At 40.2% G+C, this 14,606-nt stretch overlaps 1 protein-coding gene across 4 annotated transcripts in view; it reads left to right on the top strand.

The window, feature by feature from the left end:
• Positions 1-1,115: 1,115 nt before the first annotated feature.
• Positions 1,116-14,606, top strand: part of SLC18A1 (solute carrier family 18 member A1) — a 29,570-nt gene continuing 16,079 nt past the window's right edge. Inside the window, exons 1-9 of one of the 4 annotated variants that reach the window (XM_028093109.2) lie at positions 1,116-1,239; positions 1,908-2,271; positions 2,890-2,948; positions 5,754-5,837; positions 7,045-7,137; positions 9,361-9,450; positions 9,692-9,735; positions 11,735-11,795; positions 11,880-11,975. In XM_028093109.2, coding sequence (XP_027948910.1) covers positions 1,116-1,239; positions 1,908-2,271; positions 2,890-2,948; positions 5,754-5,837; positions 7,045-7,137; positions 9,361-9,450; positions 9,692-9,735; positions 11,735-11,795; positions 11,880-11,975 — 1,015 coding nt within the window. The remainder of the gene's footprint in view (positions 1,240-1,907; positions 2,272-2,889; positions 2,949-5,753; positions 5,838-7,044; positions 7,138-9,360; positions 9,451-9,691; positions 9,736-11,734; positions 11,796-11,879; positions 11,976-14,606) is intronic. The other 3 variants (XM_088021413.1, XM_028093110.2, XM_088021414.1) reach the window with 3 other exon arrangements.

Below are 14,606 nucleotides of genomic sequence, written 5' to 3'. Positions count from 1 at the left end.
CTATTAATAATTTTAAATATAAATCTTTGGCCACACTTCTGATCTTTTCCTTAAGATATGTTCTTAGAAGTAGAGTTACTGAATAAAAGGCTACATAAATTTTAGAGCCTGATGCATTTCATGACAGCAATATGTATTAAAACGTGTATGATTGGTATTGTTGATATCACAACAGAAGCCATACACACACACAAAAAAATTCTTCCCTGAAATTGCTATTACCTGAAGTTTAACAAAATACTGTGACTTAATGCTGACTAATGACATGAAACCCTAAGTAGAGAACTAATTATGACAGTATTTTATTTATACACAGTAACACACCTTACTGGGCAGGGATTTATAGCTCAAACAACATAGAAGTGCTTCAAGTACCACAGAATATGGGAAGATGGTGGACTATAATCCTGCAAGTTAAAAAGCTTGGCGTTTCATTCCAGTTTGATACTAATTGTGTGAAACAGATCTCCTAGCCTCCTGAGTCTTCATACTTGTCATCTGTGAACTGACAGTGTTGGTCTAGGTCAGTGTTTCTATGTGGGCAGCACAAGTAACACTTGTAGCACATGACATATTGGGGGGTTGTACAGACCATAGGCTATAATTTTGGATTGGTGCATACACATGAACCATAATTTGTTTTGTATGGCACATTTATTTTTTTTAAAAACAATAGTATTTTGGTTTTTAAAAAAAGTGGATTTAGAGGAAAAGATTGAACAAATAATAATACAAGTAGGCCTCAGATATTGACATAAACCATTGAAGTGATAGGCATTTGAGACACAGAGCTAAGTGAACAGAGCTAGAATCTACTTAATGTGCTAGGTAGAATTCCAGATATAAAAAGCTGGTAAGCAATGCTTTCTTAGAAGGCAATCTGAGAACCAGGTAGAATTATTGAGATGTATAGGAAGTGAGCAGAGACACAGGCAAGGAAATGGTTCAAATACCATACTAGTATTTGCAACTACTTGCACATTTCATTTTAATAGTAAGTTTCACTTGTCTGGGCAGGATTTCTCCCCTCTTCTATAAAGGCTGCAGAAGACCTATAGCTATAACAGGACCTTTCATAAGAAACTGGAGAAGACACTCCCAGCCCAGCAATCACCATGCCCAAGGTGTTTTTGGATACTCCTCAGCAGTTGCTCAAGGAGGGGAGAGAGTCACGGAAGCTGGTACTGGTGGTGGTGTTTGTTGCTCTGCTTCTGGACAACATGCTGCTTACTGTAGTGGGTATGTTTGGGTGTCTTTAGGCTGGGGGTTATTTGCTTTGGGCCCCAGCAGGTAGCATACACCCTGCTAAAGTTCAACAGTGAGTGGACTTGAGAATTTTTCTTTTTATGTTTAGAAAACAAAAAATAAAAAATGAGGTTCAGAAGTGTTATGTAACTTGCCTTAGGTGCCAAGTCGGGGTTCAAGCTGTGTCCAACTGACCCCAGAGCTGGAGCTTCTTGCATTATACTTCCCTGCCCCTACCATTTTTATGCTCTGCCATCCCTATATGAGAGCCGAAACAATAAGACAGAGCCTACATTCTTCAACCTCAGCTGTGAAAATAAGCATCTGGTAACTTGAAATTTTCCCCACTCTCTGCATGCATGTCCAAGAAAAATTGTGAAAACTCCGTGGGCATCGATTTTGTGATTACAACTAAATGTTAGCAAGTAAGTGATTGGCCAATACAGAATTCAGGAGTAATGAGGACCAATTGTATGTGGGTTGGAATTTAGGTACTTAATCTAATAGGATAATTTGGGCAGGTACAGTCTTTTAGTAGGCTTCAAATCATGTCATTTAGACACCTTCCTCAACATGAATATAAAGCTCATAGTAATGCCCCTGAACCAGTTAGTGTTAAAAAGTGTGCTTAGCTCTCATCACTTATCCTTCTTGATTTTCAGTGCCCATTATACCCAACTTTCTATATGCCACAGAGTTCAAAGAAATCAACGCTCCTCTATACCTTGGCCTCACCACAATTTCTCAGCATGTCCTTACTTCTCCTGCCTTTTCCACCATCTTCTCCCTCTTTGATAACAACACCATGGCTATCGAAGAAAGTGCACCCAGTGGCACAGCATGGACAGATGACAATGCTGGCACCATCCCCCCTCCAGTCACTGGAGCCATCCCAGCACAACAAAACAACTGCTTGCAAGGCACAGAGTTTCTGGAGGAAGAGAACTTGCGGGTTGGGCTTCTGTTTGCTTCAAAGGCTTTGATGCAACTTCTGGTCAACCCTTTTGTGGGACCTCTCACCAACAGGTATCTCAATGGGTACAGTTCTCTACATAGTACTCACTGGCTCAGGAGTAAGAGGATGATAGGCTGAGGTATCATAAAGGTAGTTAGAAGGAAAAAAGTAGGAAAACTCACTTGTCAGTCTCCAGGCAATCAACTGTTTGGAAAGTTGGTTACCCAAACGATAATATGATATTGATGAAATGCCATAGGCTTCAAATTTTCTTAGTGATGTAATGACTGCTAAGCACCAAAAAAAGAACCAGTGATCAGAAGTATACTGGGGATGTTATATCAGTGCCTTGGAACATAGCTCCAAGGCAGAACTACTGCAATCTAGAGCACTGGCTTATTAGCAGTGTTTAGGATTATCCTGATGTTTCAAAGGGATATACACTCTGACTAGGCCATCCTTTCTGGAAAAGAGGATTTTTGCCCTGGTCTACAGGTACATTTGCATGTTTGTTCATTTACTTGTACACATCAATATGTCATATCCTATCTGTACCCTTGCATTCAGAGACATGCTTTTCTATGTACTCAAATAACTGCATTTCTGTTACCAGTTACATGAAAAAATATAGTCCAATTATATAGATGCCTACTGGGACTGTATCTTTTATCTTTGTAATTCTCTTTTAGAATTGGATATCACATCCCCATGTTTGCTGGCTTTGTTATCCTGTTTCTCTCCACAGTTAGTAAGTAATTTGCTTCCTCTTTTATTTTTTTCACTGATTACCTTTGATTTTATCACATGCACTACAATGCAGAGAGTAGGGTCAAGTTAGCTAATTAGGCATCTGACAAAATGGCCTATGACACTGATTGAAATCCTCTGCAGTTTTGGATATGGGCCTTAGAGCAGTAGTGGCAAATCAGTCTAATTGGAATTTGTATATTCTGCTATAGAAGAACAGATGCTTTACTTCCTTCAGCTGGTGAAAATTGTTAACAGTTGTTTTGATAGATATGCTGTTGTGTGTGTGTATCAGTAGTCCCTTGAATGAGGTTAGTCCAAATATCCCATCTTTGGGAAGAGGTTGTATTATTTTGATACACAAAGGTAAAGAGCCACCAGCAAAGAATCTAAATTGAACAATAGTAACTAGATAATACCAAAAAGTCTACTGCCTTCAAATGATGTCATAGGTCATTAAAGGTTATAGCTTAGAGAAATAAATTTGCTAAAAAAAACAAGAAAGAGAAAGTCTATCCAGTATCAGATAAATGTTCTAATAAAATAGAGATGGAATAAGAACAGTAAGTAAACAAATTATGTCTGGAAATTGATCCTGAGAATTAAAATAAGAAGGAATGATGGCGGGTGGGGTGGGGTGGGAGGTTAATTGAAGGAGAAGGCAGCTTCTGGAGCCTCTGCTGACTCTGCTCCCAATAACATATCTCCTTCCTCCTGTTTTTCTTACCAACTTTTTATTGCTTTTCTGCTTTTTCTATTGCTCCTCCTCAAGTTTTCTTCCCTATCAGCATATAGCTTGACTCTTATCAACCAATGCTTAACAGGAATTTGTTGCAGTCAAGGCTGGAAGGTTGCAAAGAGCAGAAGCTTGATGTGTAAAGTTCTGAGAACTGGAGCTTACTTGTGAAAATTCTAGCTAAATCAAAGAAAATGAGGAAATTCAAGTTAGAAATGTTTATTGAACTTCTAAAACCTCAGCCTATGCCAAATAATAAATTAAAAACTAATAGGATTCTTCCTTTCATCAAATGAGACTCATAATTTTCTCTAAAAAACTTTATGGAGCGCACATATTATGTCTTGATGGCAAAAGTCACTGGGGGAAGATAAAGAATGAAATGACATGGTTCCAGCCTAGGAGTTTATGATACATGCCTGGGAAGATGTAACAAACACCCTGAAAAATAGGATAATGCTAGAGTATCACAAACTCTTTAGCATAAGGGCCTTGCTTGATTCTTTGCAATTAAATAATAATTATTGTTTCCATGCCATAATCAGTGTTGCTATACTGAATTGACCTAATTCTAGCAAATGTTTGGTCTTTAGGAAATCTTATGGGGCACCTTTTTAGGGTTTTTTAAATACTAAAAAGAGGTTGCTGATGCCCCTTACCACCATTAAGGGCCCCTAGCTGAGACCCATGCTTAATGTAATTAGGAGTGAAATGGTAACCCATGTTAGGGGGTAAAGTGAGAAAGAAATTGTTTTGGTTTTCCTAAATAGGATGACCAACCATCCTTTGTCTGGGATTCAGGGTCCTCCTAGAATGCAAAGTCCTTGGCAAACTGAGACAAGTTGGTCATTCTATTCTCAAAGGATAGGAATAGGGGTGCCTGGGTGGCTCAGTCAGTTAAGCATCTGCCTTCAGCTCAGGTCATGATCCCAGGGTCCTGGGATTGAGTCCTGTGTTGGGTTCCCTGCTCATCCAGGAGCCTGCTTCTCCCTCTGCTTGCCACTTCCCCTGCTTGTGCTCTCTCTCTGTGTCAAATAAATAAATAAATAAATAAATAAAATCTTTTTTAAAAAACTTAAAAAAAAAGGACATAAGAATAGCTAACCTTGAACAGACTAGAAATCAGAAGGCCTAGGAGAAGGCATAGGAAACTCAGCAAAGAGAGACCAAGCACATGCATGTTTGGAAGACAGTGTGATCACATCAGGAAATAATGGACGAAGATTACAAGACATCAAATGACCAAATATATCTGTAATGAAAGGGCAAAGGGATTCAAATTCTGCTGATTCAGATACTTTGGGAGGAATTCTTTCTTTTAAGGGCATTGTCTTGAAATGGAGGTGAGACATGTCTGGAATTACCAAGCTTACCACCAACACCCTGTAATTTGGTTTTTGATAACATATTCCTGTTTGGTACTCAGTTTTGTGTATGCTAGTCTTAAGTAGATGGACCCTCTTAAAGGGCATGAACTGAATGTTCTCTTTATTTCACATTTCTAGTATAGTTGTATGTTTGATATTACATTCACTGATTTGATTTGGCTAAAATATTTTCCAGCATAAGGTAAGAGGAAATAATATCTGATTGGATCACAAGATACTATTTTCTACCCAATACCTATGGTCCTTCAATTACACATAGCTTTTATTCCCTCACTGTAGATGACCCAGTGGAGACCAACAATGGCAAAAGTTAAATCTGGGTGTTGAATATGAAGGATTGAGAAGTAGGGTCTAAGGGCATTGTACTTTTTGGACAGCCATGATTCCAGTGGACAGGATATTGGGCTTTGGGCCAGAAATGTGAAAATCCAGGCTTCCATCCACTGTGTGGTGAATTGGTTTGTGTTTCTGTGGTTTCTCAGCTTCGTGTCAATTAAAATGCAATCCTGATTAAGGTGTGGGAGATTAGAAAGACAACTCCAAAAATAGGGGGCAATGATGATCCTTTATTAAAATATATACATAGTGGCTCATATCTACAATATCATGGGCACATTTTCTGGTGGTGAGGGAACAAAGACAATTTGTTAATTGGAGCATTCTTGCTATTCTCTATACACAGTGTTTGCTTTTTCTGGTACCTATACCCTACTGTTTGTAGCCCGAACCCTTCAAGGCATTGGATCTTCATTTTCATCTGTTGCAGGTAATGCTGACATCTTACACACACACACACACACACACACACACACACACGTGCATACACACACATACATCTCTTACCATCTCTTACTACCCTCAGACCCTATAAGATTTATATGAATAGATAGGAAAGTATCCTAGTGAGCAGAAATTATTCAAAAACAAGATAACTGTAGAGTTATTGTCAGTGTTATAAATCCCTAAGCCTGACATAACTTCCTCTGATAATATTTAGATACAGCCAGTTCAGGTCAAAGCAAGCCCAAGGTAAAACCATGAAGTAAGCCAGCCTTTTATTTAATGCCCCCTATGGTCTTTTCTCTGCCCCCTTCTAAATGTGTAGTCTCAGTTCCAACCCTTAAATAGAAAAAAACTAAAGAAGTGTTTTGCTTAAGCCATTATACATTATAAAAAGAATTTTGTTTTTGTTTTAAGCTGCATTCAGAGCCACACAGAAATAGGAAACTGGGATGGTGTTGGATTGTGATTTTAGGTACAGCTAAAATCAGTGTATTGCCTTAGTAATACCTCAGCTGTAGGCATTTTGTCAATAGTGATACCAAAACAGACTGAGTTGCGGTTCTGTAAATAAAGTTTTGTTGTAAAAATGAAAAAAAATTTTATAAGAAAAGTAATACTAATACTACCAGTAACACTATCACTTTGCAAAGTATCATTAAGTACAATATTTAATGTAATCCTGTGAAGTAGCTATTTTATGCCATTTTACACATGAGTAAACGATAGGAGAGCCCAGCCCATGCTGTCTTTCACATGTCTTCTGTACTTTCCTCTTCCTTGGGCACCTCCATTGAATAGAATTGTGTCTGTGTTTATAGATTTTCCTTTGACCTACTCCATATCCATCCATTCATTTAGGGAAATGTGTTAGGAAATGATAAAATGCAATGAAATGCTCTATCAGTGGACAGTGGTATTCTGTATTACCCTTCCCAGAGACCTTCACACTTCCAACAATATTGTGAACAGAAGGAGTGAACAATGTGGGGGTTTGGGGGACCAGTGGGGACAGTATTTGTAAAATACTATGGACTAAGTTTCACAAAACCCCTCAAACTGCAACCGTAGGTAAGATGATCCCTGAAGATATAATAAGGATAGAGAACTAAGAACTAATAGACCAAGGATTCAGTGAGAGAGGCAGACAGAGGGCTCCTGTATGCTAACTCCATATGTCACTCTCCTTTCAGGTCTTGGGATGCTGGCAAGTGTCTACACTGATGACTATGAGAGAGGGCGTGCCATGGGAATCGCCTTGGGGGGCCTGGCTTTGGGAGTGCTGGGTAAGTGGCACCTGGTCCCAAATCTAGGTTCAGAGGGTAAGATACTGCATACTCTTCGAAGATGGCTCCAGGAGGCAAGTGTTCCTAAGGGTCATGGAAGAGAGGATTTTCTTTCCTTTTCTGTCCAATCATGTTTTGAGTCTTTCTGAAATTTTTCCCAGGAAAGGCAAAATCTCTTTCCTGTTAAGAAGCTTAATAGCCCATGAGGTCCTGGAAATGGAAGAAACCTAGTCTATTCCAGTGAGCAAATATCCCCATGTTAGCAGCCACCGCCTCACCTCTGCTTCCACACATGGCCAGTGCTTTCAAAATGAGAGGAGCTCTTTGTCAGATTTTGTGCTAAATATATTGCAGACATAATCTCTTTTAATCCTCACACCACTATGAAGGAGGAATGATTGTCTCCATTATAGAGATGAGGACCAAAAAAGTTAAGTAGCCATCCAAGATTACATAGCTAGAAAATGCCAGAGCCAGGATATAGACTCAGATTTTCTGGACTCAAACCCCAAACTCTAAAAAATAACACTTTCTTTGAGGTTCATTCCTCATATAGATTGATTGACTATTCCAACAAGTCACATATTTTATGGAACACTTACTATATGCCAAGGACAATGCTAGCACACAGGGGATATAGGTAAGAAGCCTCACACATGGTTCCTTCCCTCTAGGAGCTCACAAGCTACTTGAGGAGAAAACACCAAAGGTCTCTTCCTGGTCCATACCCACCCCCCACAACCACAACCCAGGGAGAAGAGGGAACAAAAATCCTGCTCTTTGTTAATATCCATTTTCCCAAACACCCAAGCTAAAACTTTGGTACATCCTGGTCTCCTTTATCACTTCTCACTTCCAAATGGATAAGCCCATTAATATTCTCTACAGCTACTTCCTCAAGGTCGGTTCCTCATCACACCTCAGTTGGAACCAGCCTACTGCCTGATCTCTTGTGCATTCCCTCCTTCCCTCAAGGTGCCACCAGAAGAAGCTTCCTATGCCCAGAGCTGGTGGTATTTCTCTCCTGCTAAAAAACATGTTTCTCCATTGCCCACAAGACCAACTAGATGCTTTATCTGGATATACAGGGCTTTTGACTATTTGGCCTCAACATTCCCTACCTCTACTCTTCCTCTCCCAAATACTCACATTCTAGTGACTGAACACTGAATACTGATTTTCATCTATTTGTTATCCAACCACACTCTTTTCAAATTTTTTTATTTAAAATCAATTTAATTAACATATAGTGTAGTATTAGTTTCAGAGATAGAATTCAGTGATTCATCAGTTGCATACAGCACCCAGTTCTCATTACTTCAAGTGCCCTCCTTAATGCCCATCACCCAGTTACCCCATCCCCCCACCCACCTCCCCTTCAGCAACCCTCAGTTATTTCCCTATAGTTTAGAGTCTCTTACAGTTTGCCTCCCTCTCTGTTTTCCTCTTATTTTATTTTTCCTTCCCTTCACCTATGTTCATCTGTTTTGTTTCTTAAATTCCACATATGAGTGAAATCATATGGTATTTGTCTTTCTCTGGATGACTTATGTCACCTAGCATAATACCCTCTAGTTCCATCCATGTCATTGGAAATGGCAAGATTTCATTTTTTGATGGCTAATATTCCATTGTGTGTGTGTGTATATATATACACCATTTTCTTTATCCATTCATCTGCTGCTGGACATCTGGGCTCTCTCCATATTTTGGCTATTGTAGACATTTCTGCTGTAAACATTGAGGTGCATGTGCCCCTTCGAATCACTATATTTGTATCCTTGGATATATACCTAGTAGTGCAGTTCCTGGATTGTAGGGTAGCTGTATTTTTAACTTTTTGAGGAACCTCCATACTGCAACCACACTCTCTTTTATGGCACATCAATGCTCTTCACTTATGCTTCTTCCCCACCTATATTACCCACTTGACAAAGCCCTTGTGGCCACCTGCTCATTGCACTGTGTTTGCATAGCACCTTGTAGATTGAACCTTTACTGTTGAACTCTACTCTTCACCATGTTCTAATTATATGGGTCCCCTTGCCCCACCCCCACCACGTGCATTTTCTCTACTAGAAAGTGAGCTCCTGAGATCCAGGACTTCTTCATTCCTGAATCCCCAGAACCTTACATGGAGGCTCATTGGGTAAATGTGGACAAATCACACCAACTAGGAATTGGTCCTTTCTTCTGAAATCCATGCCTGCTTTGCCTTTACAGTGGGAGCTCCTTTTGGAAGTGTGATGTATGTATTTGTTGGGCGGTCTTCACCCTTCCTCATATTGGCCTTCCTGGCACTACTGGATGGAGGTAAGTCACCATAAAAGGTCACCAGACAAAAGATAGCTTAAGTCAGGTTGGGAATGCACTATGCTGTGGTGTTAGTCTCGACATGCTTAAAAGATCAAGGACTGCCCCATTTTAGGAAAGAAGGAAGAAACTCAGGGAGTTAGATCTGTACATGATAAGGTGATATCAATGTGGTTGTTATTGGAGCCTCCAACTAATCAGTGGACAAAATAAACTCTTTCTCTCCCACTTTCTTTCTTAGCACTCCAGCTGTGTATCCTACAGCCTTCCAAAGTCTCTCCTGAAGTAAGTAGACACTAAGCTCCATTGCCAAGGGATATATAGAATGGTTATGTGCTAAGACCCCTAGATCATCCCTGTCAAACCATAAGAAGAAAGGTGAAGAGGAGTGGAGTCAAGGAAAGTAAGAACTATACTTGGATTCCCAGATGGTATCATATTTAGGGTAGCATTGGGGATGGTGGGGGAGTCTGGACTGATGTTGGACAAAGATGGAGGAAGGGCCTTGTGAAGAATCAAAGAAACATTACAAAAACTATATATATATAAACTCAGAACCAGGAGACAATGACATTGGGACCTGTATGTTCATAGTTACAATACCTCAGAGCTAGAGAAGACCTTAGAGGTTATTTAGATCATCTCTCCCCCCAAGAGTATCTTTATAGACTATCATTCTATCATGGTTAAATATCAGAGTTGGTATTTGTCTGACTCCAAGCCAAAGATGGCTCTGGGAAATCCATACCAAACCACTAAGAATGAAAGATAAGGAAGTATGGAAAATATGGGAAAGTTTGATCTAAAAACTTTGATTTTATAGCCAAGTCAGACAGAAGTGTGGGTAAGCTGAGAACCCACTATTTGCAATTGGGATCTGAAAGGGGGCAGTCTTGTGGGCCTGAGCCCTTTACCTGTGGGGTGTGTGCTAACTCCAAGTAGTCAGTGTCAGAATTGAATTACATTATAAGACACTGAGTTGGTGCCCATAGAGAACTAAAGAATTGTTTGGTGGGAAAGCTCCCACATTTGGTACCAAAAGTGTTGTGAAAGGAGAATTTATTTTCCTTTAATATCTTTCTGAATAGTTTTGACTTAGATGGTAATGTTCTACATTGAATATGTTCTACATATTCAAAAAATTTAATTTTTATTTTTCTACCTTCCAATATTTTGCAGTTATAAAGAGTGCTACAATTAATAACCTTATGTATATGCATTTTTATAACATTGGAGATAATCTATAGAATAAATTCCTAGAAGTGGAATTGTTAGGCTAAAGGGCTTATTGGACTTCTTTATGTGTATTTTGTGATTTAGATCTGTCTCTGTATTTTGAATTATATATTTAGCTTTAGTATCTCTGAATATTTTTATCCACCCCTGTAAGTGTGCAGAAAGGGTTATTATATCAAAACTATTAAATCTATTACCAGATAGAATGTAGTTAGCATCACAGATTAGGGCACAGTGCTCAGGAATTTTGTTAGAGGGACAAGTTTCAGCTACTGAGTCAGGGAATGCAGTGGAAAAGAAGGAGCCATTTAAGACTGACTTTGAAGAATGGGTAGGAGTTGGACCTGTAGAGAGAAGGAAGGTGGTTTAGGCAAAAATAACCAACCATGAACATAGTTTAGGCAAAAATAACCTGCTGGAATGCATGGGAGAAAGGCAGAGTGATTGAGTTTAATTGGAATAAATTTTTTCTGAGGGGAGGGGGAAATCAGAACTGAACACTTAGGCTTGCATTTTAATCTAGATGTTCAAACACCTTCAGCTAGACTTGCCAGTATGGCTCAAAATGGTCATAATAAAGCCTCCAGAATGCTTGAGGAGCTTTCTGAGTTATCACCTCTGTGCTCACCTTTGGGATTCAGCACTCTGCCTGTGGTTCTCCCAAGGCAAACAATTAGTGCCAGCAAGATCTAGTGGTGAGGCCCAAGACTGAGAGTCCAGACACCCATTGTCCATTGCTGGCCTTGCTGACTATCCACACTCATCTAGTTGAGATGATCATATGAAAGCAGGAATCATGTCTGGAATTTGTTGTCCTACTCTTTGTGACTACCACAGTGTTTGCCTTGTACACAGAAGGTGCACCGCCAGATGACTCTGTGACATTGGGCAAGTCACTTTATCTCCTTTGATTTGGTTATTTGGTCTCTTCAGTAAAGGAACTGACATAGATGATCTCTAAGGTTCTGTCTGCATATTTTCAGATTCTATGACAATAGGAGAGATGTACACTGTACAAATGGAAGTTTTTTGTTGTCCATGTTCTCAGAGTGCCAGGGGGACTCCTCTCCTTACACTTCTCAAAGACCCTTATATCCTGGTGGCTGCAGGTAAGCCTGAAAATGCCTTTCTTTGGGCTGGGAGAGTCTGGGCTTCTGGGTAGCCCTTGGAGACTCACAGAACTGTCTCTCCAGGCTCCCTCTGCTTTTCTAACATGGGAGTGGCCATGCTGGAGCCTACACTGCCCATCTGGATGATGCAGACCATGTGCTCACCTGAGTGGCAGTTAGGTAAGTGATCTTGCTCCCCAACTTGGGCTTGGGCAGAGGTGTATGCCATGGGCCCTTTCCCAGGTAATTGAGATGCACTATCAAGCCCAGGTCTTCAGGGTCACAGAGACACAATGGGCTTCCTTTGTAGAATTATCTTCTCTGTCCACACCTGTAAATCAAAACTGAGTGGGCAGGCAACACCTCCAAGAAGCAGCCCAAGAAGGGCAGGGTGGGAGGAGTTGAGAGGGGCAATGGAGTGACAACATACCTAGCAGTGTGGTAGAATGATCAATGATTTTTAGTCAAAAGATCAAGGGTTTCATTTCAGCTCCATTGATTGGCTATATAAACTTGTCCAAATCACATCAATTTTCTGAGCACCAACTTTCTCATCTCTGAAATGGGCATTGGAATACTGTCTAGTTCAAAGGATAATTTGAGAAATAAATGGCATAATATGTGGAAATGCTTTGCACCTATATAATATTAATATGCACCATCATTACCACCCACACTTTTCTCTCTTCAACTCCCCTTCCCCTAGATTTCTCTTTATCTATCCTTTTACCTCTAACAAGGTGCTTATGGAGGTACCATGAAGTTTCCTCTGCTTCATGGAGAGATGTCCTTGTGACTCTGAGTTTAGAGAGGAGGTTCTGGTCCTTCCCAGGAAGCCTGAGGAAAGTGAGCAGAGAAGCCTATGTGCCATTCAGTCCCTGTAGGGAGGAGAGGCGTATGGGGCCAGAGGGGAAGTCGATAAGGACCTGATACAGCTCTGCATACAATGAAAAGCACTAAATCTAATTTTTTAAGGGAACAATTCCAAGCAAGGCTCCAAGCTGCACTCCTAGCCTCAAATTGAATTTTTCTGGGCCGCAAATGCCTCTGACCTGACAATTAATTGAGTTAGTTGGTGCTTCGTGCAGAAAAGCATCCTCTGCCCCAAGGCTATGACAGCTCAGGCTCTTGGTGCAAGTGGGCAAACACAGCTCAGAACAGCTCCTCCCCAGCTCTTCTTCACCACACAGGAGAGAATATTAAAAGCAAACCAGCCTTCAGTAACTAGTGAATTGTTGACTTTGGGTTTAATTATAATTGTCATGACAATTTCTATTAGGCAGCACTGTTTCCTCTAGGTACAGAAAGGCATCAGGAGGCTAGTGAGACCCAGAGAAACTCACTGGGCTGATTCTATGCAGTCCCTTCTGCAGGTGAGGCTGCAGTAGAAAGCCCTCAGGAAATAAAGAACATTAAGAAGGCTTTGTCTACCACCATCCTTTACAAGTTTCCTCAATGCTATCTGCATCTCTAAGTCTAGCTTCAAAAGCTCTCACATCACCTGGTGAGCTTTTAAAACTCAAGAGTGCTGGGCCCCACCCAGAAATTCAATAGAATCAAATTTGCATTTTCTTAAGTTTCCTGGTGATGCCGATATGGTGTCAGGGATCACTGAAAAATATTGCACCAAATGCAGACAACCTGTCAAAATTATTTGGAGGAGAGGAGACAGCACGTTTGAGAGTCATTTGTAGTCTGTGACTGGGTCCTCTCTAAGTGACCCATTTTGTGCCCAGTACTCTTCCTTAGGGGAGGAAACAGGCCTACCTGGGTTTGAATCCTGACCACTTACTTGTTTGTGACCTTGGATGAGTTATTTAACCTCTTCAAACACCACTTTTTTTTTCAATTGAAGAAATGGGGATGCTTTCAGGGTTGTTGTCAGGATTAAATACATCTATGTATTCTAAAGGGATTAACACAGGGGCACCTGGGTGGCTCAGTTGGTTGAGCATCCAACCCTTGATTTTGGCTCAGGCCATGATGTCAGGGTCTTGAGATCAAGCCTTGTGTTGGGCTCCGTGTTGGGCTCCGTGCTCAGCTTGAAGTCTGTTTGTCCCTCTCCCTCTTCTCCTCCCCTCCACCTCTCTCTCCCTCTCTCTCAAATAAATAAATAAAATCTTTAAAAATAAGTAAATAAAGGGATTAGCACAGTGGATGGAATACAGGATAGATATACTACTTAAATAAAAATTACTATTTTCATCATTGTTTTTGTTGAAATTATTTTGACAGTCACAGATATGTGTAATTCCCTGCTCCTTGGAAGATATGCTGTGAAAAATACACGTTTGTCTATAGACATATAGTTTGGAACACCTATTTTGCACAAAATGCTACTGAAATGCAAGCTATACCCAGGTTTTAAAGAACAAGTCACATTGGTTGAGGAAAATCTCATTTAGGAAATTCCACATCATTTAAAACAATAGTAAGATGTTATCTAGGAGGATAGTGAGCTTCCTAGAGGGGCTTTTCACCGGGTAAAAACAGTGGAGTAGTTAGGTAAACAGTGGAGTAGTTATAGTTCTAAACTTTGAAAAGCAATTAAACATAAACAAATGGGTACAGTTTGAAACATATTGCAGCCCTATACAAATAGACAAATACACTAAGATATGCTTCACTTCCACTCCATCAAAGAGAATATTAAAATCAAACAAGCTATCAACCAGTAACTGGTGAATTGTTGACTTTAGGTTTAATTGTAATCATCATGACAGTTTCTATTAGGCAGCACTGTTTCCTGTAGGTACAGAAAGGCATAGAGAGGCTAGTGAGACCTGAAGAAACTCTCACTGCTGATTCTGT

The sequence above is a fragment of the Eumetopias jubatus genome, unplaced genomic scaffold (assembly GCF_037043125.1).
Source record: "Eumetopias jubatus isolate StellerSeaLion01/CBP00866 unplaced genomic scaffold, mEumJub1_p1.0 scaffold_2, whole genome shotgun sequence".
Lineage (NCBI taxonomy): Eukaryota > Metazoa > Chordata > Mammalia > Carnivora > Otariidae > Eumetopias > Eumetopias jubatus.
The sequence above is the reverse complement of the archived record's forward strand: the minus strand, read 5'-3'. Positions and strand labels throughout refer to the sequence as shown.